Genomic DNA, 19420 nt, shown 5'->3' on the forward strand with positions numbered 1-19420 from the left:
ATATCTTCTTGTACAAACATGACAGCCAAGCCAAACAACAGCAAAGTATCCAGAATTGGCCAGGCAGTAACAACAACTGTTTGTTGTCACCGTCGCTGCCTGAATATGAGCAAACACGTCTGCTATAAAAGGGACGCCTCTTCCTTCTCACTCTTTATCTTCTACCATCCCTATCGTCAGTAAATGCGTCTGTGAATCTCTCCGTCTCTCGTCAAGACCTCTGTGACAACGCCCTTGTGTCAAGATCTGGAGAACCCGGCTGTATAGCAAGAAGAATAAGGCTCTTTATCTATCATGCCCCCTCGGAGTATTGAGGTCTATGACCACTCCGGCGATCAGAGAAGAGCCCTCGGAAAGTGAGTATTTCCAACCACAGCTTTCACGCTCCGATGCTAATGCACAGGTTAGCCTCCTCAAAACCGGTGACTATTGCGACTTCGTCATCATCTGTGGCCAGGCGCGCCACAAAGTCCACAAGGCAATCATCTGTCCTCGATCTGACTTCTTCAAAGCAGCCTGCGGCAGTGGCTTCAAGGTAACTTTGCACTAAGTCTACCTGGGAACACTTACTTAATTGGTACAGGAAGCTCAGACAGGCGAGATCGAACTACCCGATGATGACCCGTTTGCCGTGAGCATGATGATCCAGTATCTCTATCATCAAACGTACACTATCCCACACGACTTGAGCCTGGTTCGGGAAGATCAGGGGTTTCCTACGGCTACTTCCAAGCCTTCAGCAGCGCCACTGAGAAGCACTCGTCATTCTTTCAGTGGCGACTCCTCTGCAATCCATTCTCTTCTGCATCTACCGCAGGCTGCCCCCGCCCCCGTCCCTCCTCCACAAGAACCAGCATTGTACGATTCTATCGTCCCCTATGTCAGCCTCAGTGTTCACTACAAAGTCTATGCACTAGGCGAAAAATACGGCATCAACGGCCTGAAGGCTCTAGCTGTTTATAAGTTCGAAACTGAGGGTGAAGATGAGTTCAGGAGCAGTGTTAACTACTTTGAGGACTTCATCCAGGTGATGAAGGAAGCATATGCCTGCACTGCCGAAGGCGATCGTCCCCTGCGCGACGCAATTATCAGAATGCTGAAACCGAAGACGATACTTTTTGAGCGGGAGGATATGAAGGAGTTCTTGAAGGAAGAGGGCTTGGCTTATGATTTGGTAATGAGCTACGTGCAGGATAATTCGCGGAAGGGAAAGGAAGCAGACATCTTCTACAGATATTAGCTGAACCAGACCAGGACTTAGTCTAGTCAAGAGCCCCAAACCCCCAGGCTTACAGTCTCTGGTGAATCTTTAAACCTTGCCCGACTCCTCATTTCCTGTGACATGTACAAAAGAACATCCAACGCAAAGTCAGTAGCCCGCATGACCTCCCGCACTACCACATGATCCAACAGCAGAATATCCTGCTCAATCATTTTGACAACCACATCCCTCAAACCTCTATCTTCGCTGACCGTCGAAGTGTACACCTCCTCCGCCGCCTCCGCAAAGTCGTCGATCCCAACATTGCCACTCTGGATTTCACTTTCAAATTTGCCCTTGGCTGCCTTCTTCAGGCCTTCTATTCTGTACTTCTCCCCTAGCGCATAAACCTTTGCATGTAGGCTGAGCTGTGGAGATAGAGGAGGTTCACCGACCTGCCATCCTCCCCATTCCAGCTCTTTGAGCTGTTTTATTCTTCTTCGTTCGATAAATTCTGCTCCAAAGAGTCTCATTCGGTACCGTGTCTCAGCATCGTATTCTGTATCAGAGAGCTCTGCCTCTACATCGTCTTCGTAGTCCGGCATCTGCTTTGTCGTGGGGTTATAGTCGATATTGTATAGATAACCGATCATCTTTCGTACGGCAGCGGGATCATCGTCTGGGAGGTTGATCTCGCCATCCGATTCCTGTTGTATACTGTAAGCCCCTACTTTCCAAGGCCTATGAATAACGCTGTCACAAGCATTACCTTGAAATTCCCATTGCAAGCGACCTTGAAGAAGTTGGATCGACCGCCAAGGATGAGTCTATGCACGCGATATCGATCGTTGCCGCAGACAATGATGAGATCGGAAAATTCTCCTGTCTCCAGAAATCTGTTTCGCAAATTAGGAGAAGAAAAGAGTTGAAAAGAACTATAAATCTTACACGGGAAGGGACTCCATATAGTCATTACGGTCCTCGTTTGCGTTGAATAGTGGTGGTGGGCCGCCCCCTTGTCTGTAGTCCATGAAATCCCCCATGGTGGATGAATCAAGTTACAAATTCAATAGATTCATGCGTGCAACGGACTCTGACATATATACTCGAGTAAAAAGGTTTTTGGTTGACCCATATATGATAGAGTTTAGAAAACAGACTTCTGCTTAGGATGTAACACCGAGTTCTGTGTGGTCATTATAAACTCTGAGCCACAGGACACGCTGGACATTGAAGTTTAACAGGCCGAAGGTTTCGTGTACATAAAGATGAGGTAAGTTGTTTGGCGATGAGAACTCCACAAACGAAGTGTTAAAATAACTAATCTACAGGTCCAAGTCACTTCATCGCTTAGGGTTAAGATTCGTAGGGGAGGGTGCTTTTAAGGAAGATCAGGTATTATAGGTTCAGCGTATCTGGCAACTCTATCATTCCTAATAAATATGGCACCATAGAGGTCACCCTTAAGCCTGGCAGTTCTATCGTATTTAAATGGGGACAAGTAAATATCAAGCTCCTTATCATTAGGCGTTTCAGGGACAAGAGGCGGGTAATGTACAAGCTTTCTACCCTGCTCGGCGCATCGACGTAATCTTAATCAGAAGATCATGGCCAAGATCACTGTACTTGACAACAGCGTCAAAAGCCTCATCGTTGAGCAAGCCAATATTTTCCTCAACTGTGCAAACAACCACATCCCGCAAACCCCGGTCGTGATCAATTGTGGAGGTGTAAACTTCCTGCACTGCCAATCGAAAGTCCTCAGTCTGAAAATGTCCTTTAGCGAGTATCTCAAACTTGCCAAGCGCAATTGCCTTCAACCCCAGAATCCCATACTTCTCCCCTAGGGCATAGACCTTGGCGAATAGACAGAGGTTTGAAGAAGGCCCTATGCGGGCTGCGAGCTTGGGAACCATGCCCTTGACTCTCCTGTTTCCGACGAACCTGTGGCCCTGAGATTGCAGGAATTGTTTTAGTGCATCGTCATGTTCAGTTGTCGATAGCTCTTCTTCAAGAAAATTTCCGTCCGCCGGAATGAACTCGTGGCCCGCAAGGTCTAGATGGTACAGATAATGGATCATCTCTCGAACTGCGTCGGGATCGTCGTCCGGCAGGTTGATTTTGCCCTCCTGACCCTCCTGTATATTCGTCGTCAGTGCATATTACGGGCCTAAGAGAAACAATGTTGACGCACTTTGAACTTCCCACTGCAAGCCGCGGTGAAGAAGGACGACCGAGGGCATACAATGGCTTTGTGGACTTGGTATGTGTCATTTCCGCATGTGATAATGAGGTCTGAGTATGTGCCGGTTTCGTAGAGCCTTACACGAGAATTAACTTTCGGTTTAAATCGTAAGAAGCAACTCACTTAGAAAGAGATGCACCGAGCATTTCGAAATGCTGGTTCATCTTCTCCGAGGCCATCGTGGGCAGGGATTTGATAACCTTGATATAAGGGAGAGGTGTCGAAGCCGGGCGCGGTGTTTGGAGGAAGATGAACAGTCTGCCGGAGCAAAATATCAGCCATCGGTTTTATAAGTCACGGTGGATAGGCAGAGAGGTTTCATGGCAGCGGCGGACACTGCAGGATTGTCATGTGCATGCAGAAACTGCCCGCCTGTCACAACTAACCTGGCTTCGACTTGACACTGGAAATGGATGTGAAACATGCTCCATATCAATGGTATTGGTTATCTCACCCCCTTCTATTATAAAGGCTTTAGCTTTCTTGACTAGAATCACCCATTTTATGAGCTTTCTTCTCTAGATAAGCCTTCCTCCTCTCAGCATGCTGCGTTTTATACCACTCATACCACTCCGGAGGCGGCAGCCCCTCTCGACTCTTCTTCTCGCTGGTCTGTCTACCCCCACGTCGGAGACTCTTCATTTCACTCTAGAGTTCTTTAATACGTGCTTCTTTACCTGCCAAAGTCTCCCACAGAGTCTGTGTTAAACGAGTGTTCTCCAGACTCTGCAGGAGTTCACGACAACGGGATTCGGCCTTTTCTTATTCTATTACCTTTTGTGGCTGGGCAGCTTTAGCAGAAATAGCCTTGTACTCCTCCATGTCCATGAACTTTCCCTCAGTATCCATGGTCGTGTTGGTGTGCTGTTGGACTGGAATCAGGAGTTACTATTCCGGGATGAATGATCTTGTATTACTTGAGGATCCCATACATATTTATATTCAATATGACCTTAAGACTAGACTAGATTAAGATAATAAAGTGTAAATCTTAGTTCCTGAGCCTTTCATTGTTGAGGTGGCTTAAACAGCGCTGCTGTGTCTTGTTCCTGCGAGTGTATTGCATGTTCATCAGAACCCTCACAAACCAACTCGACGACGCTTTTTTTCAGGACAGCACAACGAAGAAAATCAGTATACCAACTCTTGAACAGCCTGTATAGCAAATCTTGCTGTAAATGTTCATGTGTTCCCACCTCATGAAGTCTACTGCCGTCCAACCTGCCACAGGCAGACTATAGGGCTGATTTGCCTGCCTCACTGTACTCATTCTAGCCATGCTGCTTATTACATAATATACTGTAAGCTCTGCACTACCTTGGAGTAGGCGAAGTCTCTCGCCTCAGCCCTGAACATCGTTGGGTTCGTAGTCTTATCGCAACCATGAGCCCCCTGGATCCTGACAACGTCAACATCACGGCCAGCCCGCTCCAACTTCTTTCCAAAAGCCTCAATCTCGGGCGTGAAGATATCCCCAGAACAAGCAACAAGCATAACATGCTCTGGGAAAGATATCGCTTCAGCGTACATGGGCGATGCTTTGGGTGACTTACGATCTTCAACGCGCGGTACGTACGCTTCAGTGAGAAGATGCTGAAAAGACACGGGAAGAGGTCGAATAGGTTCCGGTACTTTCTTTTCCTCTGGTGGAATACTGAAATCAACACCAGGATAGAAAGCATACACCGCCCTGAAGTTCATCTTAAACTTACGTCTCAGTTCAGACGATGCAACAAGCGCAAGGTTTCCCCCAGAACTGAACCCCGACAAGGCAACTCTGTCAAGATCAAATATTCTCTGACCCTCAACCCATCTAAAAGTATCTTCGGCGTCCTCTAAAGCTCCAGGAAGAGGATGCTCGGGTGCTTTGCGATAATCAGCATCAAGAACAAGGACGTTATTCTCATTGGCTAGTTTCTCGCAAAAGTGATGGTCCATGCCGAGATTTGGAAGGGTGTAAGCACCTCCGTGCCAATTAATCACAAGAGGTAGTTTTTGGCTGTCGGTGTAGTTGTTCGGGTAGTAAACCCATGCGTTGATGAAGCGATTGAGGTCGCGGGAGGGAATGCGGATGAGTTTGCGGATGCATGTTGGTGAGGGCGTGAAGTGAGGACGCGTGAAGATGTAGTTTATGAGACGGATGAAAGTGACGATTACTTTGAGGCGGATGTACTGCCAGAATGTATGATCAGCCATTGTCGTTGCAGCGTCTGAAAGAATGGTTAAGCGATACGATTTGGAGGATTTATGAGGCTCTGCGTTCCCTTTATGACGTTGGCTAAGACCGCCCTTTTATGATAAGCCCGAGTTGCCGATGAACCCATGGTGTAACGGAATTGGAGTTAGCGATTGGCTGGCCGACAACTCCACTGGTGCTGACCGGCCGTGAGTCATCTGGCGAGCGATATTTAGTACTAATACGCCAATACGACCATTTTACAACTGCAAATTGTATCCGTGGTATCTTTGAACTGAATAATTATGATATTCTAGTCTCTATTAACATAAATGATTATACACCCTCTTCCATAAAGGCCATTTTTTCCTGGCCTGCTCCTCCTCCTCATTCCAAACATGGAGATATCTTCTCCCTGTATTAATATCTATATCCTTATCCCTCACCACCTTTGTCCCCACCCAAGTCTTATGCGTAAAATAGAACAAGAAGATAATAGGGATCGTCAAAATCTGCAGAAAGAAGTTCTTGAACCGTTCCGGCGTTGTGAGGGGATCTTCGCCCTCCGGTTGAACCGGCGATATGGCAACCCAGATCTGAAGAACCAGAACAGTCCCGTAAGCTGCGAGTGCAACCCAAGACCCCCAAACTCCAACCTGTGACCGGAAGGCAAGTTGGGAAACATTGTATCCTGATAGCCGCCATGCTCTTCGAAAGCGAATGTGGCAGATACAAATGGAACTCCACGTGAAGAGGGTACTTAATCCACTGATCGCAAGGAGCCAATTGAAGATTTCGTTATGGATCTTCGAGTTCGCGGTGAACGCTAGTAAGCCTAGCAAACCGCAGCAAATAATCGCAACGAGAGGTCGTCCAGTTCGATCAATGTACGCAAACACTTTCGGCGCAAGTGACTGCTCCGCCAACGCCGCCAACGTCCGTGACGCCGCATACACAGCTGTATTCCCAACACTGATCAGCGATATCAGAATAACAGCATTCATAATATCCGGCAAAACATCCGAGCCGCTCATCTCAATCGCAATGACGAACGGACTAGCCGCTGCATCAGAACCATACTTGGCCCCCAGTAATCTCGGCTCATTATACGGCACCAACAAACCAATGAGTAAAATCGAGAGGATGTAGAATAGAGAAATTCTCCAAAAGACTTGCTTCACAGCTACAGGAAGGGACTTTTTTGGATTACTCGTTTCGGCTGCTGCGAGACCGACCATTTCTGTGCCGGCGAAGGAGAATGTTGCTGTCACTAAAACGCTTGCGAAGCCTTTGAAGCCGTTGTGAAAGGCGCCGGGGTTGTGCCAGCGGGTGAAACCGATGTAGTCGCCTTCTGGGGAACCTGCGATGTTGATGATTATACCGAGAAGACTGACTTTGTTAGCGAAGGTGTAGAGGAGGGTGAGTTCGGGGCGTTGTTACATGAAGCCCACGATGGCTGTGACTTTGACGGCTGAGAAGATGAACTCAGCTTCGCCGTAGCCTTTGACCCCGAGTAGATTGATTCCGAGGATAAGGATGAAAAAGAGGACGATAAAAATACTCTTGCTGGCGTTGGGGTTCCAATAATTCGTCGTAAATGCCCCCGCAATGATCTCAAGAGGCAGCACAATAAGATACTGCAGCGTATAACTATCCCAAGTCAGTCTCATCTCATCTCACTCTCACTTATTCGCGTTCACTCACTTCCAACCCATAGCAAAACCCCAACTCGGATCCAAAAACCTCGTCGAATAATTCGCAAACGAGCCTCCCACCGGAAACGCAACACTCAACTCTCCCAAAGCTTGCATCGTAAAAAATTGCATTGCACCCATGATGATAAACGCCAGTAGTAGCGAAACAGGTCCCCCGCGATACAACGCAACACCCGACGCGACAAAAAGACCCGTTCCGATGGATCCACCAAACGCAATCATCTGCAAGTGCCGATTCTTCAATTCTCGTGCCAGTGCTGTGTTGGCAGAGTTGTAGTTTGCCTTACTCATGTTGAACAGACGCCCGTTGAAGGCGTAGCTGTTGTAGCTGCTAAGGCTATCATTTTCGCCATGTCGCGCTGGGGCGCGGGAGAAACTCGTGATGAGGCGGTTCCATGCTGACGGGGAGTCACACTCTGTTGGTTCGGGGCTTCGTGATTTGGGAGATGGCGGGAGAGCTTGCATCTCGAACTCGCGCTGGTATGCCATGTTCGAGATGAAGCTGCAGCTGCAGCTGAGAGATATACAAGCTCAACTTTGCTGATCAAAGACGGGAATTGAAGATTTTCCCCAGGGGGGAGCGGCATGCACGTGCCTTGTCGCCACAGGGCGTGCTATTCCCGGGCCGGACTAGACCGGCACTCAAGACAGGGGGATATCGCGGGTCTACGATATTGCTAGCGAATCGCTGGTGTTCCGCTCCGCACGATGCAGACGGTGTCTCCGTTTGACGGGCCGCGAATGGTTCACTGTTGTTCGGGGTCAGGGGAATTGAGCGGTTTTGTGATGGGGAAAACAAAACTCGTATCAACCATGGCGATAACGCGTAGGTGCATGAGTCGTGTACTCAAGCCACGTAAAGTTTATTGAGTTGCATTCCTGGGTTTTGGCCCCTGGCTTATCTGACTAATGGATTTAGCGGGTGCGGAAAGAAGGCCGTGGTAGGGGTTGGCCTTGATTGCTGGAAGATAATGACGATGCTAAAAGTTGGGATGATTTGGTGATGCGACGCTGCGGACTTTTGAGCAACTTCCGGCCCATGAATGTAACTTCTCCTCACTGTGAAATGTTACAATCACTTACACGTATTGAGGTATCGCGGAATGTCTAGTCTAGAATGTCTCAATATTTGGAGAGTCAGAACCCCGGAACCAAGACTCAGCTGTCACCCAAATAGTTTCAGCCACTGCATAACCGGATTTTCATGACAACACTTTATGCACCAGTAGCTTCGCGTGGAGCTCCCACGGCCTAACGTTCCGAGAAACCTTATCAAATTGAGGATGGCTAATTAAACGCTAATAAGCGAAGGTGCCTGGGCCAAGACTCAATCGGCATTCTCGATTCTCATCGCGACTCCGCGTGTCCGCTTGCGCGCAGAATCCCGTCTTATTTCCTTCAGCCCCTGAATCTATCCGGGATGTGGACAAGTCTTCGATTTCTGAGCCGCTTCCTAGACAGTAATTGTGTTTTCTCGCATGAGTGTAGAGTCAACCTGCGCTTGTGCAATTAGTTTGAGTGTTAGGCTTTGGGTGACGTGGTGATGATCACATCGCCCGGAGCTTCAGCTCCTTTGGCAAAACGGAACTATTTGGCAGCCTGCCAAAACTCACCGAGGGGCCTCTATTACACGTGTTATGGCACAACGATCTCCACACGCAGGCTCGACTGCGCGAGCCCGACCACTAAGGCGTGTTCACGGTAGAATGAACCCTAGCATGTCTCTAGCATTGTATTTCTCTATGCCGTGTAATATCCAAGTGTCTACTTCAATCTATCCAAGAAAGCGATCAGTTGCTTCGTCGACACAGCCCCCACCACCTTCGCCGTATCCTCCTCAGTGACGATCAAATAGCTAATCCCTAGCTTTCCGAACAACTCCACTGCATACTCAAGAGGTGCTTTCGAAGACAGGGTCATCGGGTTTCTATCAATAGAGTCTGCTAGTGCACCTTCAAGAGCGTTTATGTCAGAAGATTCTTCAACGCCATCGGTCTTCTCAATCTTCTGCAAGGCTCGCTCCAGCTTATATTGTGAGATATAGCCGTGACATACTCCACTGTCGTTGATAAACACAAGTCCAGAGTCGCTTAAGCCTCTGTGCTGAAGATGAGAGAGCTTGTGTTGGAGTACTGACGTGAGGACACGGTAGTCAGGACCGACAGACACAATATCGTTATCCAGGGTATCATTTGAAGGGAGAAGGGCGTCGACCGTCGCAGTGCCCTCATTATCTCTGAACTCTCTAACCTTGCTGATGGCACTTTCGGCCTCCAAGAAAGGATGCCCTTGAAGATGCTGAGCAAGGTCATAGACCCCATCGGCACTGATCGCATCAGCCACCCACTTCGCAGTCAGGATAGCGATCATGAAAGGCGGAATAAAGTTTACCTCCCCTGTGAGCTCAAACATGATGACAGCTAGACTGACGGTCATTCTGCTAACTCCAGCTAGGAATGCTGCTGATCCAACCATGGCGAAAATCCCCGGTGAGATGTTCGGAATGAGTTGACCAATCATTCGACCGAAGAGAGCACCTGCATCCATTGCGGGAATGATAATTCCAGATGGGACCTTGCAGCCGAATGTGATGGTCGTCAAGAATAACTTGACGAATGTTCCCGAGACCAGCCAGGCGTAGTACGTGCCCTTGCCGGTTGCTTGGGCCTCTTGTTGGCAAATCCAGTCCTCGTCAACATGATTGCAGTCAACAAGTAATCGCTGCATGACAATATCCCCAGTTTCCCTGATCAACATATTCGGGAACTGCAGAACCGCTGTGATCAATGTCACGAGAGCTAGCTCGAGGACAGGGTTGTTCTTGATGAGCGAAATCTTTCGGAACGACTTTGACCAGAGGAAATTTGCTCGGCAGAATACACCACCAAATATACCACCGCAGACGCCGAGAATGACGAAGACGAAATAGTGAAGAGCATCATAGTTGACGCCGTAGTTCGTCTCAAACAGAACAAGCTTGCCAGTTCCTGTAGGATTGAGTTCCTTAAGAACAGCCGCCGCTACCACTGAACAAAGACAGCTTCGCCAAAGTACCCGACGAGGAAAGTAAGTGCTGATCTCCTCGTAGCTGAAGAGAACACCTCCAATCGGAGCACCGAAAGCGACAGACAAGCCCGCTGAACATGCGACGCTGAACATCTCCCTCAGTTTCCGTTGGTTACTCGCGTATTTCGGAACGCAGATGGTGACAAGGTACCCAACACATGCTGAGATGTGCACAAAGGGACCTTCCTTTCCCAAACACATGCCCGTTGCGACTGCAAAGATTGATCCGATGGCCTTGACGATAAGGACTTTGAGATCGAAAAGATGAGGGATGGAGAAGCCAGATAGGACAGTCTTTATCTCGGGAATGCCACTTCCTGCTGCCATATACATAACCTTTCCGCCGGGGCTTTGAACCTGATCTTCGATTGTAGCAGACAGTTCTTTCTCTGGAGCGACGGCAGTGAGATTCGACTTCGTAGTCATGGTGACACTCCCAGCGATGATACCAAAGGCCAAAGCAAGGCCGACATAGATGGCGTATGCATACACGTAGCTTTCGGTCCACGACTTCCAGTTCCGGCAGTTTGTCTCTGATGCACAGCATCCCCGGCGGCTCAGAAAGATGTTGTTGGTGCAATATCCGTCCTTCAGATCTGCTACCACTTCAACGCTGACGTCTACAAAGGCAGCGATGGAGGCAGTGAGAAGGCCGATAAGGAATGCTGCGACCCATCCTTGAGAAGTGTCCCATAGCTTCGCGAAATGGTAACGGATTCCGCGCCGGGTATGACGGCTGGAGTTGTCGTGTCGGTGACTATCTTTGACAAGGTCTTGAAGCCAATCGATGGTATGATAATCACTATACGGCAGGCTATTTTGCTGTGATGCAGTGTTTGTCGACGGTGCGGCTGTGATGCGGTGTTTATGAGATAGTATCAAGGGAGTAGTCTCCGTCGCTTTGACAGGCATCGAGTCAGAAGCCATTTCGAGAGGGATGGTTAGAATAATACTATTTAGGCCATCGAAAGGCTGGGAATGCCATTCTATATGAGTCGTGCACTACTTGTGCACGGAAATACAAAGGAGAACTAGGCATCGAATTCTGTAGATCTGCCGGAAAAGAGAAGCACAGATCTTGGACCTGTGACGTCAATGTAGTGCATCTCCGGGTTTAACACAGCCCTGCAGGGTCTTGTGATAAGTTTGCAGCACCAACTGACCTATCGCTTCTGAATCAGAGATCAAGACTGGTGTTTCATTGGTGAGAATGAGGGCGGTAAGATGTCTAGATCGACTGCCAGATCATTCTCTCGGTCGGCATGGGCGAAGACTCATATCAATTGTAGTACCTGCACTGATTCAACCTTTTTTGAAACGGACACCGATGATTCGATGCATATCTACCGAATCTGTATCTGGGAGTAATCTAGAACATTGAGTAGAGATAAGCAGCCACACCAATCCCGCCACTATCTCCAATTCTCACATGCAAAAGAGATAAGAACCCGGAGATGGTTCAAGATCCCATCTTTGACAGTTCTTCATGAATGTTGACCGGGAAGAAAAACTAGAGGTTTGCACGTTGAAACTTCGGGTTCCGCGGAGATATATATAAGGATTTATCATGTGCGACGCTCAGCACAGGAATTTTACAGATCGACGTCCTTGTGAGCGGGGAGATTGTCATGCTCACCCCGCATAACATGGCACATGGCCTGCTCACATATGCCACGGTAGATAATCACTAGCGCCAGTCAGATAAACCCAGATGAAACCACCATTGTATATTCTTAGTCAGGCCCTGCCTTGAGATATCTGACATTGGCCGTGGCGATAAGTTTCCTCATGAGGCTCTGTCCAATAATATTAATTCTGCCAGCCATCTTTTTTTTTTCTTTTTTTTTTTCTTCTTTTTTTTAAAGGTTTTGACAATGAGACGTTTATATTGTCCCGTCTTCTCACATTATTGATACCGCACTTTAAATGTCTTCATCGACGTCATTCAATTGGGCTGCCCGCTACCCTAGGGGAGGCAAGAAAACTCACGATGTTGATCCTTAGTGACGGAAGACTTTGATGAATTTAGCATATACTTAGTACAGGTTTAGGAAACCTTGGACTAGGCATTCCTGGCATTATGCCCTAATGTCAGAAGTTTTCTTGCTCCCTGAAGCTAGCTCTTCCATTTTTTGCATTTCGATAGCTCCCATCGACCAGCAAGTAAAAATGCGGAGACAAAGGGAGAATCGTTGAAAGCCTACGTTGGACACTTATACAATCAGTTGAAGAACTCAACCATCGACTGGGATTTTGATGCTCCCAACAAAACATGTCATATCTTGATCTCCCCTGTTATGACAAAGTCTATCATGGCATAAACGACTTGGGAAAGCATCTCAAGCGTAAGAAAAACATGGTAAGAACATATAATTGCAGAGTATATTGTATGTCTCAGTATGTAACCGTGTTATAGGAACATGATACAGCCTTGCCTCTGGAGTCACCAACAGCGTTCTGGAGATGTTGCAACGTCCTAACAAGAAGCCTCGATTTAAGCATATGATTGATGATCCAGCTGGCCATGACCTCTGCCTTCCGCTCATTATTAATGGTGAGGCTCATAAGTTGCCACGATCCTTACAGTAACCCTTCTGGATGGAGATCCCAGACTCACAGGACGATTTGGAGGATGAGCTGGGGCAAGTAGATGATGACATGGATTTCAAGATGAGCAACGAGGATAGATATAGAGAGAAATGTTGTTGGGGCCGAAGCCTCATTTAACCTCTCACCCTTATCACAGTTAGCTGCGTTCAGTTCATTCTCATAGTTGAAAACGCTAGGTTGTTGGCATACTTTCGATCTTGACATGCTGGTCTGATCCTTTCATACTGGAGAGTCACATCTTTGAACCGAGCTTCGCTTTTCCATTTCAAGTCAAAGGTGCGCCATGAGCACTGAAGTCAATGCAGCTTGTCTCCTAGGCCTCACTGATGTGCCAACAGCACAACGACATCAATTAATTAATGTCAGAAACTTCCAGCAGTCTCTAGATGATTCTTATTTTTTTTTAATGGAGCTAGTGAGTAGTAATTTCGCGAAGTTTCTAGAAATCTGACATCCTGCCAATCACCCTCTTGCACCTGAGCCTCCAAGGATCATCATCCCAAGGCGGAAGTCCATCCTTAGATCGAGTAAAAACGCATAAGAACAGTCAACAAGACCATTAAAACTTGTATTCCAAATCAATTCACCCTTTTCAATCATCTTAAACACCATAAAACAATTTTTCACAATGTCTTCCCTTCCCTTTAGCGCGCCGCCCTGGCCCATTCCCGCGTCAGCAAATCTTACATCATCCACTATTTCCATTCCCGACGGCGAGATCGAGAAACTCAAGACACTCCTCAAGCTATCGCCGATACCGAAGGCGAATATCTGGAATTCGCATGAAGATGGCGCCTTTGGTCTTCCGAGAGATACTTTGACGGAGTTGGTTGAGTATTGGGCGAATGACTACGATTGGAAGAAGTGGGAGGCTACTCTCAATTCGATCCCGCAGTTTGACATGACAGTCACTGACGACGACTCGGCAGACTACAAGATCAATTTTCTAGCCTTGTTTTCCAAGAAGCCTTCTGCGGTCCCCATTTTGTTCCTTCATAGCTGGCCAGGCTCTGTCGTTGAATACCTCCCCATCCTTCAGAAACTCAAATCTGAGTACGATCCTGAGTCTCTACCCTATCACATCATCGTTCCTCACCATATCGGCTTCGGTTTCTCTGATGCACCGCCTCTGGAAAAGCCATTCACCCATATTGATAATGCTCGCCTTATGTCAAAGATGATGCACTCTTTGGGCTTTGACAAGACGGGGTATATGACGCAGGGAGGCGATCTTGGCGGCTGGACCGCACCTGTCATCGCAAACATTGATCCCGCTTGTAAGCTCGTCCACATGAGCATGCTGAACATTTCGCCTCCTGCAGGTGAAGATGTCGAGGAGGGCATCAAGGCCGGCAAGTATACTCCCGATGAAATGGCAGCATTCAGCAGAATGGCCGAGTTTCAAAAGAAAGAAACAGCCTTTATCCAACTCGACGGCACCAAGCCAGCTACAGCAGGCTACATCTTCGGCAGCAACCCCATCGCCCTCCTCGCCTGGATCGGCGACAAGATGCACCGCTGGTCCGACGAAACACCCGACAAAGACCTCATCCTTACCAACGTAGCTCTATACTGGTTCACTGGTTGTTACCCAACATCTATCTACCTTCACCTCACTGTCCTTGAGGATCATGAGCTCATGATGAATGCTTGGAAGAGCCTCAAGGTACCGCTTGGTCACTCGGCGTTCAAGAAGGAGCTTGTCACTGCACCGGAGAGATGGATTCAGCAGACAGAGCAGGTGAAGTGGTATAGAATGCATGACAAGGGTGGACACTTTGCTGCGCTTGAGGAGCCAGATGCTCTTTGGAAAGATGTGAAGGACTTCATTGGGGCGTTTTGGAAGAATTGAAGCGATTCCAGTGAGGACGCAGCGCTTGGGGAAGAAGTAGGCAGTGACAAATGCCGAGACAAGTTTAGGCCAATTTAGGTAAGTTTAGTAGGTTCTTGGACTAGTTGTTTTCATCTCTTACGATCAGGTCAACTGTTGTCCGTGGTCTCGAGGTAATAGACATCAAATATACGAGGATATACCTCTCTAGTCTCACTAGTCGAATAGCTCATCAGGTTAGGTCACGACGATCTTAATACCGCCCACATCACGACTCGGCCCTAAATGCATCCCCCACATTCTTCCTCCATTGGCTCTCTTACCACCGACCAACCTCTTCCAACATCTAATTTGTCCGCATCAAATTCGGCACTTGCGTGCCGGTTTATGGTTACATCAAGGCCCGGGCCACGCGATGCCCCCTGGGGTTCTTACCCCAGATGACGATGGCGCCGATCTGCATACCCCGCAGATTTGGAGAAGCGGGCGAATAAGGCTTGGCGCTGTTCGACGCACCATTCTTTGACGGATTGGTACAACGGAGGAATTTGTGAATAGCTACGCTTGGGGATAGTGAGCCGAATAGGAAGGTGGATAGCCGCTTCGTCTGATGTTGATGCGATGGGGTTTGGGCGAAGGCATCGGAGGGTTGTCGGACGAGAGACACTCAGTATGGATATATCTATATAAGGAGCTCTTATTCTGTGCCGTACTTTCCATTTCTTGTAACTCAGCAGCTCTTCTTCAATCTTCTGTCAAAGGCTCTTGGCTCTGACTTTGCCTATCTTCTCATAGTCCCCGGACTGAACATCACAATGCTTCTCCAAAGCGTCTTCGCTCTTGGTCTCGCCACCACCGCCCGTCTTGTCTCTGCAGGACCATGCGACATCTACAAATCCGGCGGGACTCCCTGCATCGCCGCTCATAGCACCACGCGCGCTCTGTTCGACAGTTACAACAGCGCTCTCTACCAGATCAAGCGTGCCTCAGACGGTGCCCTCACCGACATCAAGCCTCTCTCCGCAGGCGGTGTCGCAGCTTCCTCTGCCCAAGATACCTTCTGCAGCGGAACTACCTGTCTCATCACCATCATCTATGATCAGTCTGGTCGCAGCAACCACTTGACTCAAGCTCCTCCTGGTGGCTTCAAGGGCCCTGAGGCAAATGGCTATGATAACCTTGCCGCTGCTGATGGTGCACCTGTCACTTTGAACGGCAAGAAGGCCTACGGAGTGTTTGTTTCTCCGGGTACTGGCTACCGTAACAACCATGTTAGTGGTTCTGCTACTGGTGATGAGCCCGAGGGTCTGTATGCTGTTCTCGACGGAACCCACTACAACGGCGCTTGCTGCTTCGATTACGGCAATGCAGAGACTAGCAGCACTGATACTGGAAACGGTCACATGGAAGCCATTTACTTCGGTGACAGCACTGTCTGGGGCTCTGGTTCCGGCAGTGGACCCTGGATCATGGCTGATCTTGAGAACGGTCTCTTCTCCGGAAAGAACCCCAAGCAGAACACTGCCGACCCTACCATCAACCATCGTTTCACCAGTGCCGTCGTTAAAGGCAAGCCCGGAACATGGAGTATTCGGGGCGGAGATTCTACATCAGGTGGACTGTCAACTTTCTACAACGGCGCGTATCCTGACGGCGGATACAACCCCATGAAGAAAGAAGGAGCTATAATCCTCGGAATTGGCGGTGATAACAGCAATGGAGCTCAAGGCACCTTTTATGAAGGAGTTATGACCAGTGGATATCCTTCTGATGCGACTGAGAATGCCGTGCAGGCCAACATCGTCGCGGCCAAGTACGCGACAACCTCATTGACAAGCGGGTCCGCCCTCACCGTCGGATCATCCATCTCCCTCAAAGTCACTACCGCCGGCTACACAGACCGCTACCTCGCACACAGCGACTCAACTGTCAACACCCAAGTCGTCTCCAGCTCCAGCGCCACCGCCCTCAAGCAGTCAGCAAGCTGGACCGTCCGCACCGGTCTCGCCAACAGCGGCTGTGTATCCTTCGAGTCAAACGATACTCCTGGTAGCTACATCCGACACTCTGGATTTACTCTGTATGTCAACAAGGGTGATGGAAGCAAGTCGTTCAACGAGGATGCTACGTTTTGCCCTCAGAAGGGTTTGAGTGGATCGGGAAGCTCTATTCGATCGTGGAACTATCCTACAAGGTATATTCGACATTATAACAACCTTGGATATGCTTCTTCGAATGGTGGTGTTCATGACTGGGATGCTGCCAAGAGCTTTGTTGATGATGTTACCTTTGTTGTTGCCAATGGTTTTGCCTAAGCGGGACCGCTTTGCTTGCGGAGGTTTTAGATAGTCTGTTTGAGGAAGCTGGTTGTGAATTGGTATAACATAGTGAGAAATACAGATATTTAGATCGCTTATGACAGTCTCGCTCTACTCTTTTGTCCCACCGCGCTTTCACCACCCATGCGCCTACTCTGAAGGCGTCATTGAGAATTCCATTGGCTTCGACATGGCCGACTTCATAAACGGACTTCGCGCCCTGATCTCCTTTCCCCAAATGAAGACACCAATCGGTGCAGCCGCCAGAACCAACGAGATGAAACCCAGCAGCGAACTCGCCCAGTGAAAGCCCAGGTTTGTATACATACTGCTCGAAGCAAGTGGCAGAAAAGCAACGCCCAAGTTTTCGCCCAACACGGTCGCTCCGATAGCGCTTCCGGCGTAGTTGCTGTACGCGTCGATCAGATAGTTGGCGATGCTTACAACGACAGCTTCGGTGCCAAGGCCAACGAGCATGAGTCCAAACGCGGGTCCAATCCAGTGCACTGAGGAATAACTCGTCCATGCGTAAACAAACATTCCACCAGTTACACCGATGAAACCTCCGATTACGGCAGCGTACAGGCGCGCTTCAGGAATAGGCGTACCAGGCGCTTCCTTGTTGCGCGAGGCAGAAGCATAATACCAGTTATTGGTCAAGACACAAAGGCCAAACCCAAGAATCTCTCCGATAACAATAGCAGCTTGAACATAACCAGCTTCAATGGCGTTCCAGCCATAAAGAGCAGTAAAGACTTGTTCAACAGACTGCGTGAAGACGTAAATGACACCCAAACTGAAGGCAGTCCAGATAGTGGAGATGAAAACGACCGACTCAGTGCAAAGCATGTAAAGGGGTCGTTGAATGCTTGTCCAAATATCATGGAGAATCGACTTTGATTCAAGCTCCTTCTGACTGTACGCATTCTTCCCTTGTTTTCTTAACTTCTTCGCCCTCGCAGTCAATATTGCTGATCCTCGTGTCTCAGGCATCGCCAGGATAAAGATTGGGAAGAAGACGCCGGTCCAGATAAGTTCGATGTATCCGATCCATCGCCACGGTAGGAACTGAAATATGGCGGCCCCAATGACTGGTCCAAGACTGCTGGCGTTCAGGTAGATCATGATGTAGAGTCCTGTTGGAATTGTTCGAGCTCTATCAGTGGCAAAGACGTTTCCGATGATGCCAGCTACTGCATTCGCGAGAATAGTGCAGCATCCGCCACTGAAGAAGCGAGTGATAATCAGAGTCGCGTAGTTAGGTGCCACTCCAACGGGAATGAGAAAACAGAGAAAGACAGTATAGACCAAAAGAAACACGAGTCTCATCCCGAAATCCTCCATAATCGGCAGTAACACTAGTGAGAATAGTGCACCGCCGAGACCCCACGATGCAACCGGCCAATATGAGTGCGGAAAGTTCTCATCGCTAACATTGAAGTCTTCGCCAATCGCTTCGTGGGCCGTAGTAATGATTGTCCCGTTCATCATTGAGATGAACGTCGCGAAGAGTCCAAGACCGACGGCAAACCATTTCTTCTTACGGGACCAGTTGTATGGGTTTTCTGGATCATTTGGACCGTTCCATTGGACAATTATCGGTTGCTCTATGTCAATTAGCACTTCATATCTCACCAACGATCTTTAAATGCAACGTACCTGACGACTCGTTGCTTCGAGCGGCCTCAGGCCTCTCCGCTTCAGCAAACATGCTTCCTAATCGATTCGCCAAGTCAACCTCCTTGGCAAGATCTCTTGGCTATGAGGGGATCAAAGTTTTAGAAATGCCAAGTCAAAGATGAAGCAGCCAAGAGATGGACATTCTGGGGAATGCTTCTTATGACTTCATCCTTAGTCTATGATTTGTTCCCCACCGAAAATTCTTTGTAATTCCGGACCCATAGAATCGATCTTGTTACCTCATATTAATTGCATTGAGCCAATGAAGGGATCTCGGCTATGATGTGTTCTTGGTTGCGCTAGCCTAGAACGCGGCAAAGTTTGGAAGCTGGAGACATCGCTGTGAATTGCCATTGTCGGTAATCCTCCACGAAGCTAGGTAATCTTTGGTATCGGACCCAAATCAATTTGGATCTATCATGAGATGAGATGTGTTTGTTTTTACTTGCAAGATCATTTCCCTGGGGAGGAGATGAGGTTACATCGCTTGGTGTTGTTTGGCATGAACCGGTCGTGACTGTGCGGTACTACCCTGGAGCATTGAGCTTTCTGGCATGAAAACATCTACCGCAGAAACT

The 19420-nt window shown here is 48.5% G+C and overlaps 10 protein-coding genes across 14 annotated transcripts; 3 read left to right on the forward strand and 7 right to left on the reverse strand.

Moving 5' to 3' along the window:
* Positions 1-294: 294 nt before the first annotated feature.
* FOXG_16895 (uncharacterized protein) lies at positions 295-1240 on the forward strand (the record flags this gene model as incomplete). The annotated part of the gene is made up of 3 exons (XM_018396912.1): positions 295-356; positions 409-535; positions 584-1240. The coding sequence occupies 3 exons, from the start codon at positions 295-297 to the stop codon at positions 1238-1240; spliced, it is 846 nt and encodes a 281-aa protein (XP_018257710.1).
* Positions 1241-1266: 26 nt separating this feature from the next.
* On the reverse strand, positions 1267-2244 carry FOXG_16896 (uncharacterized protein; the record flags this gene model as incomplete). The annotated part of the gene is made up of 3 exons (XM_018396913.1): positions 1267-1908; positions 1971-2097; positions 2150-2244. The coding sequence occupies 3 exons, from the start codon at positions 2242-2244 to the stop codon at positions 1267-1269; spliced, it is 864 nt and encodes a 287-aa protein (XP_018257711.1).
* Positions 2245-2766: 522 nt separating this feature from the next.
* FOXG_16897 (uncharacterized protein) lies at positions 2767-3625 on the reverse strand (the record flags this gene model as incomplete). Its single annotated transcript, XM_018396914.1, has 3 exons — positions 2767-3339; positions 3396-3522; positions 3570-3625. 3 exons carry the CDS (start codon positions 3623-3625, stop codon positions 2767-2769), a joined length of 756 nt encoding a protein of 251 aa, XP_018257712.1.
* Positions 3626-4345: 720 nt separating this feature from the next.
* FOXG_16898 (uncharacterized protein) lies at positions 4346-5752 on the reverse strand. 2 transcript variants are annotated; one of them, XM_018396916.1, is made up of 2 exons: positions 5411-5705; positions 4364-5311 (listed from the first exon to the last, which is right to left on the reverse strand). In XM_018396916.1, exons 1-2 carry the CDS (start codon positions 5640-5642, stop codon positions 4734-4736), a joined length of 810 nt encoding a protein of 269 aa, XP_018257714.1. In that variant the 5' UTR covers positions 5643-5705; the 3' UTR covers positions 4364-4733. The 2 variants fall into 2 exon arrangements, with proteins under 2 accessions (XP_018257713.1, XP_018257714.1); XM_018396915.1 differs by having other exon boundaries at positions 4346-5752.
* Positions 5753-5898: 146 nt separating this feature from the next.
* FOXG_16899 (uncharacterized protein) lies at positions 5899-8092 on the reverse strand. 3 transcript variants are annotated; one of them, XM_018396917.1, is made up of 3 exons: positions 7327-8092; positions 7063-7272; positions 5899-7011 (listed from the first exon to the last, which is right to left on the reverse strand). In XM_018396917.1, the coding sequence occupies exons 1-3, from the start codon at positions 7824-7826 to the stop codon at positions 5946-5948; spliced, it is 1776 nt and encodes a 591-aa protein (XP_018257715.1). In that variant the 5' UTR covers positions 7827-8092; the 3' UTR covers positions 5899-5945. The 3 variants fall into 3 exon arrangements, with proteins under 3 accessions (XP_018257715.1, XP_018257717.1, XP_018257716.1); XM_018396919.1 differs by having other exon boundaries at positions 5899-7272; positions 7327-7989; XM_018396918.1 differs by having other exon boundaries at positions 7063-7989.
* Positions 8093-9056: 964 nt separating this feature from the next.
* Positions 9057-11422, reverse strand: FOXG_16900 (uncharacterized protein). The gene has a single exon (XM_018396920.1). The coding sequence runs from the start codon at positions 11328-11330 to the stop codon at positions 9102-9104; it is 2229 nt and encodes a 742-aa protein (XP_018257718.1). The 5' UTR covers positions 11331-11422; the 3' UTR covers positions 9057-9101.
* A 714-nt stretch (positions 11423-12136) lies between these two features.
* Positions 12137-12229, reverse strand: FOXG_22626 (uncharacterized protein; the record flags this gene model as incomplete). Its single annotated transcript, XM_018403031.1, has 1 exon — positions 12137-12229. One exon carries the CDS (start codon positions 12227-12229, stop codon positions 12137-12139), a length of 93 nt encoding a protein of 30 aa, XP_018257719.1.
* Positions 12230-13603: 1374 nt separating this feature from the next.
* On the forward strand, positions 13604-15048 carry FOXG_16901 (uncharacterized protein). Of its 2 annotated transcripts, XM_018396922.1 has the most exons (2): positions 13604-14943; positions 14993-15048. In XM_018396922.1, the coding sequence occupies exon 1, from the start codon at positions 13642-13644 to the stop codon at positions 14863-14865; it is 1224 nt and encodes a 407-aa protein (XP_018257721.1). In that variant the 5' UTR covers positions 13604-13641; the 3' UTR covers positions 14866-14943; positions 14993-15048. The 2 variants fall into 2 exon arrangements, with proteins under 2 accessions (XP_018257721.1, XP_018257720.1); XM_018396921.1 differs by having other exon boundaries at positions 13604-15048.
* A 533-nt stretch (positions 15049-15581) lies between these two features.
* Positions 15582-17159, forward strand: FOXG_16902 (alpha-N-arabinofuranosidase B; the record flags this gene model as incomplete). Its single annotated transcript, XM_018396923.1, has 1 exon — positions 15582-17159. Exon 1 carries the CDS (start codon positions 15660-15662, stop codon positions 17157-17159), a length of 1500 nt encoding a protein of 499 aa, XP_018257722.1. The 5' UTR covers positions 15582-15659.
* Positions 17154-18951, reverse strand: FOXG_16903 (uncharacterized protein). Its single transcript, XM_018396924.1, has 2 exons — positions 18822-18951; positions 17154-18769 (listed from the first exon to the last, which is right to left on the reverse strand). The coding sequence occupies exons 1-2, from the start codon at positions 18871-18873 to the stop codon at positions 17313-17315; spliced, it is 1509 nt and encodes a 502-aa protein (XP_018257723.1). The 5' UTR covers positions 18874-18951; the 3' UTR covers positions 17154-17312.
* Positions 18952-19420: the final 469 nt, after the last annotated feature.

Source organism: Fusarium oxysporum, chromosome 13, assembly GCF_000149955.1.
Source record: "Fusarium oxysporum f. sp. lycopersici 4287 chromosome 13, whole genome shotgun sequence".
Lineage (NCBI taxonomy): Eukaryota > Fungi > Ascomycota > Sordariomycetes > Hypocreales > Nectriaceae > Fusarium > Fusarium oxysporum.

Bases quoted from the DNA above. Each gene is read 5' to 3' on its own strand.
- FOXG_16898 (XM_018396915.1), bottom strand. From the start codon at position 5,642: ATGGCTGATCATACATTCTGGCAGTACATCCGCCTCAAAGTAATCGTC.
- FOXG_16899 (XM_018396917.1), bottom strand. From the start codon at position 7,826: ATGGCATACCAGCGCGAGTTCGAGATGCAAGCTCTCCCGCCATCTCCC. The intron at 7,273-7,326 runs GTGAGTGAACGC...GACTTGGGATAG, and splicing joins GGTTTTGCTATGGGTTGGAA to TTATACGCTGCAGTATCTTA. The intron at 7,012-7,062 runs GTAACAACGCCC...TAACAAAGTCAG, and splicing joins ACAGCCATCGTGGGCTTCAT to TCTTCTCGGTATAATCATCA.
- FOXG_16900 (XM_018396920.1), bottom strand. From the start codon at position 11,330: ATGGCTTCTGACTCGATGCCTGTCAAAGCGACGGAGACTACTCCCTTG.
- FOXG_16901 (XM_018396921.1), top strand. From the start codon at position 13,642: ATGTCTTCCCTTCCCTTTAGCGCGCCGCCCTGGCCCATTCCCGCGTCA.
- FOXG_16903 (XM_018396924.1), bottom strand. From the start codon at position 18,873: ATGTTTGCTGAAGCGGAGAGGCCTGAGGCCGCTCGAAGCAACGAGTCG. The intron at 18,770-18,821 runs GTACGTTGCATT...TAATTGACATAG, and splicing joins TCGAAGCAACGAGTCGTCAG to AGCAACCGATAATTGTCCAA.